At 42.0% G+C, this 10,000-nt stretch overlaps 1 protein-coding gene across 1 annotated transcript in view; it reads right to left on the bottom strand.

The window, feature by feature from the left end:
* Positions 1 to 13: 13 nt before the first annotated feature.
* The window catches only part of LOC311141426 (anthrax toxin receptor 2-like), a 40,229-nt gene continuing 30,242 nt past the window's right edge, over positions 14 to 10,000 (bottom strand). The window contains exons 10-11 of the mRNA XM_084176752.1: positions 2,890 to 2,968; positions 14 to 305 (exon numbers count right to left, since the gene is read on the bottom strand). Coding sequence (XP_084032878.1) covers positions 180 to 305; positions 2,890 to 2,968 — 205 coding nt within the window. The 3' untranslated portion in view covers positions 14 to 179. The remainder of the gene's footprint in view (positions 306 to 2,889; positions 2,969 to 10,000) is intronic.

Here is a 10,000-nt window from a genome sequence, read left to right on the forward strand (position 1 = left end):
TTCTGATTTACAGTGATTGCTCTAGGACACATCGAGGAGATTACCACAGAATACACAAAGAGAACTTCCAGAGTAACGAAATAGTTTTCGTAGTGACATACTTACCCAACAAATGGCTCACGACAAAACATTTAAATCCAGATTAACCCCAGGGCAGGACCATATCTGTCTGTTATTATCTACGTTATAGACAGTGTTGTAAGACTCACCACGGTGCAGCAGAGAGGCCAGAACCACCATGCAGCTGCTAAGGCTGCCAGTAACAACAGCACCAGGAAGACTATGGCTACTGTGAAGCCGCCCGACTGACAGAGGGAGAGAAAAATGCACACGTTAGATACATACACACACACGTTAAACACACGTTAGATACATACACACACACGTTAAACACACGTTAGATACATACACACACACGTTAAACACACGTTAGATACATACACATACACGTTAAACACACGTTAGATACATACACACACACGTTAAACACACGTTAGATACATACACACACACGTTAAACACACGTTAGATACATACACACACACTAGACACACGTTAGATACATACACATACATGTTAATCATGTTAGATACATACACACACACGTTAAACACACGTTAGATACATACACACACACGTTAAACACACGTTAGATACATACACACACACGTTAAACACACGTTAGGTACATACACACACACTAGACACACGTTAGATACATACACACACACTAGACACATGTTAGATACATACACATACATGTTAAGCACACGTTAGATACATACACATCCATGTTAAACACACGTTAGATACATACACATACATGTTAGACACATGTTAGATACATACACACACACATGTTAAACACACGTTAGAAACATACACACACACACGTTAGACAAATGTTAGATACATACACACACACACATGTTAAACACACGTTAGATACATACACACACGTTAGACACATACACACACACGTTAAACACACGTTAGATACATACACACACACGTTAAACACACGTTAGATACATACACACACATTAGACACACGTTAGATACATACACACACGTTAGACACATGTTAGATACATACACATACATGTTAAACAAACGTTAGATACATACACACACGTAAGACACACGTTAGAAATGTACAGTGCCTTGCAAAAGTACTCATTCCCCTTGGCGTTTTTCCTATTTTGTTGCATTACAACCTGTAATTTAAATGGATTTTTATTTGGATTTCATGTAATGGACATACACAAAATAGTCCAAATTAGTGAAGTGAAATGAAAAAAATAACTTGTTTAAAAAATTCTAAAGAATAAATCATCCCCTTTGATATGAATACCCTAAATAAGATCTGGTGCAACCAATTACCTTCAGAAGTCACATAATTAGTTAAATAAAGTCCACCTGTGTGCAATCTAAGTGTCACATGATCTGTCACATGATCTCAGTATATATACACCTGTTCTGAAAGGCCCCAGAGTCTGCAACACCACTAAGCAAGGGGCACCACAAAGCAAGCGGCACCATGAAGATCAAGGAGCTCTCCAAACAGGTCAGGGACAAAGTTGTGGAGAAGTACAGATCAGGGTTGGGTTATAAAAAAATATCAGAAACTTTGAACATCCCACGGAGCACCATTAAATCTATTATTAAACAATGGAAAGAATATGGCACCACAACAAACCTGCCAAGAGAGGGCCGCCCACCAAAACTCACAGACCAGGCAAGGAGGGCATTAATCAGAGAGGCAACAAAGAGACCAAACATAACCCTGAAGGAGCTGCAAAGCTCCACAGCGGAGATTGGAGTATCTGTCCATAGGACCACTTTAAGCCGTACACTCCACAGAGCTGGGCTTTACGGAAGCGTGGCCAGTAAAAAGCCACTGCTTAAAGAAATAAATAAGCAAACACGTTTGGTGTTCGCCAAAATGCATGTGGGAGACTCCCCAAACATATGGAAGAAGGTACTCTGGTCAGATGAGACTAAAATGTAGCTTTTTGGCCATCAAGGATAATGCTATATCTGGCGCAAACCCAACACCTCTCATCACCCTGAGAACACCATCCCCACAGTGAAGCACGGTGGTGGCAGCATCATGCTTGTGGGTATGTTTTTCATCGGCAGGGACTGGGAAACTGGTCAGAATTAAGGGAATGATGGATGGCGCTAAATACAGGGATATTCTTGAGGGAAACCTGTTTCAGTCTTCCAGAGATTTGAGACTGGGATGGAGGTTCACCTTCCAGCAGGACAATGACCCTATGCATACTGCTAAAGCAACACTCGAGTGGTTTAAGGGGAAACATTTAATTGTCTTGGAATGGCCTAGTCAAAGCCCAGACCTCAATCCAATTGAGAATAGGTGGTATGACTTAAAGATTGCTGTACACCAGCGGAACCCATCCAACTTGAAGGAGCTGGAGCGGTTTTGCCTTGAAGAATGTGCAAAAATCCCAGTGGCTAGATGTGCCAAGCTTATAGAGACATACTCCAAGAGACTTGCAGCTGTAATTGCTGCAAAAGGTGGCTCTACAAAGTATTGACTTTGGGGGGGTGAATAGTTATGCACGCTCAAGTTTTCTGTTTTTTTGTATTATTTCCTGTTTGTTTCATAATAAAAAATATTTTGCATCTTCAAAGTGGTAGGCATGTTGTGTAAATCAAATGATACAAACCCCCCAAAAATCTATTTTAATTCCAGGTTGTAAGGCAACAAAATAGGAAAAATGCCAAGGGGGGTGAATACTTTCGCAAGGCACTGTACTCACAAGTGATAGGTACACAGAGAGAGTTTTAGGCTTTGTACATAATGTACTGCAGACAGAAAATAAGAACGATTTTAAGCATGACAAAGGCAGAATATAAACTCACACATGTTGTGGCGTAGATGGTGAAGGCACTGGAGACGAAGGATTTACCGTGGTTCAGACTGATCAGGACATCCATCGACCTAGAAACACACAATGTTAACACCACTATACAAAAGAGTAGGGCCCTGGTCAAAAGCAGTGCACTATATAGGGAATAGGGTGCCGTTTCAGACCCTATGACTTATTTAGCAAGAGGTGGAGGAGGCCAAAATGGTGCAATTAAAAGCCTAATGATGAACGGCAGAACGATTTCCATATGTCTGTTACGCCACATCCAATTACCCTGTCTTTAATGAGAACCCAGGAGCGACTGAAACGCCTGAAATCACCCCCCAAAAAATGAAGAAATATGTAAAACACTGTCTATTGGCTGGTTTGAGTGTTCGCCTGGCTGTATGTGTGTGTGCGTGTGGGGTGAACGTGTGTATGGAGGATGAAGGTGTGTGTGTGTGTGGGGTGAACGTGTGTGTGGAGGATGAAGGTGTGTGTGGGAGTTGAAGGTTGGTGTGTGTGTGTGTGTGTGTGTGTGTGTGCGTGCGTGTTGTAGTCTGTGCTTGTGCTCTGTGCTCTGGGTTCAGCCCTGGGGCTCTGCCCTGGGCCTTCTATCCTCCTGTGGCTCCAACAGATGAGCTGCCACCTGACCATCTGTCCCACTGTCCGCTGCTATGGCACTGGATTTTAAATAGCCTCAAATTCACTCTTCATGTCACCTTTCCTATTTCCACATGTAGCCCTTTACACTCGTACCCGTATACGGGTTGAAAATGGCAGATTTGGGCACTGATAAGCATCTAAATTAAAACATAGTGGCTGGACAGTAACACGCTATACATGACGTCAGAGCTCAGTGGCTGTACAGTAACATGCTATACATGACGTCAGAGCTCAGTGGCTGGACAGTAACATGCTATACATGACGTCAGAGCTCAGTGGCTGGACAGTAACATGCTATACATGACGTCAGAGCTCAGTGGCTGGACAGTAACATGCTATACATGACGTCAGAGCTCAGCGGCTGTACAGTAACATGCTATACATGACGTCAGAGCTCAGCGGCTGTACAGTAACATGCTATACATGACGTCAGAGCTCAGCGGCTGGACAGTAACACGCTATACATGACGTCAGAGCTCAGCGGCTGGACAGTAACACGCTATACATGACGTCAGAGCTCAGCGGCTGTACAGTAACACGCTATACATGACGTCAGAGCTCAGCGGCTGGACAGTAACACGCTATACATGACGTCAGAGCTCAGCGGCTGTACAGTAACACGCTATACATGACGTCAGACCTCTGGCTCTGTGCTTCACAGCTCTGTATGGGTTCTGACTGACAGACGTTCTGAACTTGAGCACCTCACGCGACAAGACGTTGCCCCCCATCCCTCCTGCTGATTGGTCAACTTTTGCAAATGTTTTGTTGTCTGAGTAACGCTGTAAATGAAGACTCGATCTATTTTGAAAGATGAGACATTGAGGATTAGAATAAATCTAAGGCACTGCATTGCGGTGTTTGAGCCATCACTATAGACCGGGGTTCGATCCTAGGCTGTGTTGCAGCCGGCCACGACCGGGTGACCCATGAGCCAGCGCAAACTTGGCCCAGCGTCGCCTGGGTTAGGGGAGGGTTTGGCCGGCTGGGATGTTCTTGTCCCATCGCACTCTAGTGACTCCTCATGGCGGGGGGCGGGGGCGCATGCACGCTGACTTTGGTCGGCAGTTGTACGGTGTTTCCTCCGACACATTGATGCGGCTGGCTTCTGGGTTAGCGAGCAGTGCGGCTTGGCAGGATCGCGTTTCGGAGGACGCATGGCTCTCGACCTTCGCCTCTCCGAGTCCGTATGGAGTTGCAGCGATGGGACAAGACTGTAACTACCAATTGGATGTAAAGAAAAAAATTTAATACCTACATTATGGATTTATGTCCATTTAAAAATGACTACGCCTCAGGATTTTGTTTCTGTCCACTTGGCTTTGACTGGTATTGTGGAATACATTTAGGAAGGGCTATATCTGGGACTTTAGCTTTGACTGGTATTGTGGAATACATTTAGGAGGGGCTGTATCTGTGACACGTCCTTCTGCAGAGCGACGTTCCCACAACTTAAGTGACAGGTCTCCTCACGATATGTTCAACCCTGAATAATTCACCCTCCTAAATTTCTCCATCTTTAAGGAAAAGTTGGAAAGCCATTAGCGACTCCGGTGTCAGCTGGTCCAGCTGTATCGCATCATTAGCGCTTAGCGTCATGTCGAACGACGAGGCGCTCTGACAGGAGCCGCCAGACACAGAGACCACTAGAGTGGAGGGAAAGAGACATTTCCACATCCCAGCTCAGAGATCTCCAATGACCAGACCTGGGTTCAAATACTACTTGAAATCTTTCAAATATTTTGAGTGTTTACTGTAGCCTACCTGGAGTGCCAAATGGGGTAGGGTTTACAGTTTTGGGACTATTCTATTGGTCCGTTAAGACAGGCAAGCTCAATCAAGCCCAGAAAAAGGACTTACAATGATTTCAAATAGTAGTTGAACACAGGTCTTTCTCCACATTCCAGTTTAGAGATCTCCAGTCACACAAGGAGAGGTCTGCCACGTCAGCCATGTCTTCCCTGGGAAAGTGTGTCAGTCTTTACAGGGTCTTAGAGTGAACCCTGAGTGATCACCTGCTCATTCTACCTCTGGCATTACATTCCCCCTCTCATCTCCCATCTATTCAGACATAACCCCAACTCAACCCTCTCATCTCCCATCTATTCAGACATAACCCTGGCTCAATTTAACAGCTGGAGCCCTGTCTTCAACTATCACTCCCCGCACATAAAAAAACTAGAAATGTGCAGTTTGACATGTGAAAATCGTATTTTCACATGCTAACACCACCTTTTCACGTTAGAAGAATAACATGTTTTCACCTCATGTGAATTTCAAGTTATCATGTCAAAATCGCATTTGCAGTTTCACATGTAAGAAAACTCCACGTGTAAATCTCACTTGCACATGTAGAATTTCAAGTTCACATGTGAAAAACAATCATATGTGAAAAATTAAGGTACAATATGTTACTGTAAATTCCATAGAAACGTATTTTATTTATTTATTATTATTTCTGAGCCATCCACTCCATTATTATTGTAGTCCTTCATGGGGTTGCATTGATATACATGTATACTGAGCGCTACCACTAGGGAAAGGCATTCAGAGTGTTACTGCTGCAGGCGTGCGCCTCTCTTCTTCGTACATTAGTCCGTGACCGTTGGAAGAAGCCCAGTGAAAAGAACAGAGAAGCTAGCTCTCCCTGTCTCCTTATTTTTATATCCTGTTTTCCAGTTTGTACGCATGGTTACGTTTTCAAAATCTAGAGTTTTCTGGACATTTTGATGTATAATTTCATTGTTTGGACCGAGTGAAAAACGAGTGAGATTGTCCCATTTACAGATGTGTAACCAAGCTAAGTAGCTAGCTAGCTAGCTCACTTTTGTATGCAAGTTGATGAGAACAAGATGGCATTTCGGATTATTTTTTATTTCCATTATAAATGTTTTGGATCTTAAATGGTTTTATTTTTACAAACAAGGGCTCACATTGAGTGTATTTACACATGTACATATGAACCACGCTAATGATATGTATTTTAGATGGTTACTTTTTATTAGATTTGTATCTAATGGTCACATGCTAATTGCTAAAAGCTGGCTAAGTTATTGATAGGCAATAACTAGCCTTCCATTTTGTCCTAGCTAGTTATGTTTAGCTTCTGTTATTGTTAGCTGTCCATTGGTTTTTAGTCACATTTAATACACAGGGCTAAAAGGGATTTTAAAGTATTTGAAAATGTGTGAATGTGTTTGCTTTTGGAATGAATGTAAACAGATACTTTCCTACAAAGAGATGATTTGAATTAGGGCTGTCAGAGTTAATCAGTTAAATCAAGTAAACTTTTTGTAATTTTGGTGCAGTAATTTTTTTTTAAATCTTGATTAATCGCATTGTCTGAAAGCGTTGAAAATACACTGAAAACACCCAAAATACTTCAGTATGCAGCTTAAAACGATGCAATGTCAAAACAAGTTGACACTGGAGGTTAACTCCTTTTATTTGTTGGCACAAAATTACCTCCATACTTCCATTCATTTTTTTTAACCGATACCGGGATATCTTCAGACGAACAAAACAAAGAACACCATCGTGTTCGTGAGAATCTCCCCTTTCCACAGTGGGGTCATATTAGTTTGTTGCCCAAACGGTTCGGATGGTACAGACATTTCCGTGAGAATACCTATTTTCAGGATGTCTGCGGAAGGCAGATGTGGAGACGCAACCCCAAAACACAGATATTTCTAGCTTAAACTGGCGGATTTTGATCAGGAATTTTTTATATTTATGTTAATTACATTGGCGCATGGGTGCGTCAATAGACTATTTTAAAGAAAGTGTGCTTAAAATAAAGTGTGTTTATCAATTTACCTGATTTTGCTAACCGTTACTTTCGAAAAAATCAAGACGTCAATATTCTTGTAATTCACGTCAACTATGACAGACAAATTGAGAAAAAGAAATCCAGAAAATCACATTGTAGGATTTTTTATGAATTTATTTGCAAATTATGGTGGAAAATAAGTATTTGGTCACCTACAAACAAGCAAGATTTCTGGCTCTCACAGACCTGTAACTTATTTTTTAAGAGGCTCCTCTGTCCTCCACTCGTTACCTGTATTAATGGCACCTGTTTGAACTTGTTATCAGTATAAAAGACACCTGTCCACAACCTCAAACAGTCACACTCCAAACTCCACTATGGCCAAGACCAAAGAGCTGTCAAACGACACCAGAAACAAAATTGTAGACCTGCACCAGGCTGGGAAGACTGAATCTGCAATAGGTAAGCAGCTTGGTTTGAAGAAATCAACTGTGGGAGCAATTATTAGGAAATGGAAGACATACAAGACCACTGATAATCTCCCTCGATCTGGGGCTCCACGCAAGATCTCACCCCGTGGGGTCAAAATGATCACAAGAACGGTGAGCAAATATCCCGAACCACACGGGGGGACCTAGTGAATGACCTGCAGAGAGCTGGGACCAAAGTAACAAAGCCTACCATCAGTAACACACTACGCCGCCAGGGACTAAAATACTGCAGTGCCAGACGTGTCCCCCTGCTTAAGCCAGTACATGTCCAGGCCCGTCTGAAGTTTGCTAGAGTGCATTTGGATGATCCAGAAGAGGATTGGGAGAATGTCATATGGTGAGATGAAACCAAAATATAACTTTTTGGTAAAAACTCAACTCGTCGTGTTTGGAGGACAAAGAATGCTGAGTTGCATCCAAAGAACACCATACCTACTGTGAAGCATGGGGGTGGAAACATCATGCTTTGGGGCTGTATTTCTGCAAATGGACCAGGATGACTGATCCGTGTAAAGGAAAGAATGAATGGGGCCATGTATCGTGAGATTTTGAGTGAAAACCTCCTTCCATCAGCAAGGGCATTGAAGATGAAACGTGGCTGGGTCTTTCATCATGACAATGATCCCAAACACACCGCCCGGGCAACGAAGGAGTGGCTTCGTAAGAAGCATTTCAAGGTCCTGGAGTGGCCTAGCCAGTCTCCAGATCTCAACCCCATAGAAAATCTTTGGAGGGAGTTGAAAGTCCATGTTGCCCAGCGACAGCCCCAAAACATCACTGCTCTAGAGGAGATCTGCATGGAGGAATGGGCCAAAATACCAGCAACAGTGTGTGAAGACTTACAGAAAACGTTTGACCTGTGTCATTGCCAACAAAGGGTATATAACAAAGTATTGAGAAACTTTTGTTATTGACCAAATACTTATTTTCCACCATAATTTGCAAATAAATTCATAAAAAATCCTACAATTTGATTTTCTGGATTTTTTTCCCTCATTTTGTCTGTCATAGTTGACGTGTACCTATGATGAAAATTACAGGCCTCTCTCATCTTTTTAAGTGGGAGAACTTGCACAATTGGTGGCTGACTAAATAATTTTTTTCCCCACTGTGTATATATATATATATATATATATATATATATATATATGAAAATCTTCAATTACAGCTAAATTTGATCAAATTCTGAATTTGCGATTAATCGTGATTAATCACAGCAAATCCTGCGATTATCTCCATTAAATGTAACGTTTGACAGCACTTTTTTTTTAATTGAACAGTCAATATTCTGAGATTGAGAGAAAATGATAATAAATATACATTGTCAGCCCTCTTGATCTAATGGTAAAGACATTGGCTTCTCCGTGGGAAACCGGGGTTCTAATCACTTGATCTAATGGTAAAGACATTGGCTTCTCCGTGGGAAACCTGGGTTCTAATCCCACTGCTTACTAAAGCACACGTGAAATATTGGGAAACCACATGTCTGAATCCATTTGAAACTTCACGTGTCCAAAAACATTTATAATTTTCACGTGATATGTTCATGTTTTTATTTCTGTAAGTCGCAGCATTTTATATTTTTTTCCTCAATTTGTCTGTCATAATTGACGTGTACCTATGATGAAAATTACAGGCCTCTCTCATCTTTTTAAGTGGGAGAACATGCACAATTGGTGGCTGACTAAATACTTTTTTTCCCCACTGTATTAATGTTTTTGGGGTTTTGTAGACCCACACTATGACCATGCTATTTCTCCTTTTCAATCCGTTTCCTCTGAACTATTAAACCGGCTAAATATTTGGATCGCTACTCATGACTTGCTGTGCATATCAGTTGATGCATAAAAATCCAGATTTTTTTCTGTTGCATTGATGAAAGGTATTGAATCATACTTCCACTTTGTGGTATTTCCATTGGGGAGTCACATCTTATTCTTTACCTTCAGGGCACAGGGAAGAGTCAACTAGAGAGTTGTTACATTGAAAACAATACCTGTTACAGCAACTGGTGTAAATGCTAGAGGGAGACAGACCCCAATGCTCCACCTAATAATAGCAGGGGGGGGGGGATGTTTCTAGTGCTTTTCAAGGACCCAAATATGTTTATGGCACTAAATGGTACCAATTGGACAACTGACACGGTCGGCAGCCCACGGAGCCCTCTGATTGTCCTGTTAGATTATAGACGAGGCTAG

This window comes from Coregonus lavaretus (genome assembly GCF_964263955.1).
Source record: "Coregonus lavaretus genome assembly, chromosome: 14".
Taxonomy (NCBI): domain Eukaryota; kingdom Metazoa; phylum Chordata; class Actinopteri; order Salmoniformes; family Salmonidae; genus Coregonus; species Coregonus lavaretus.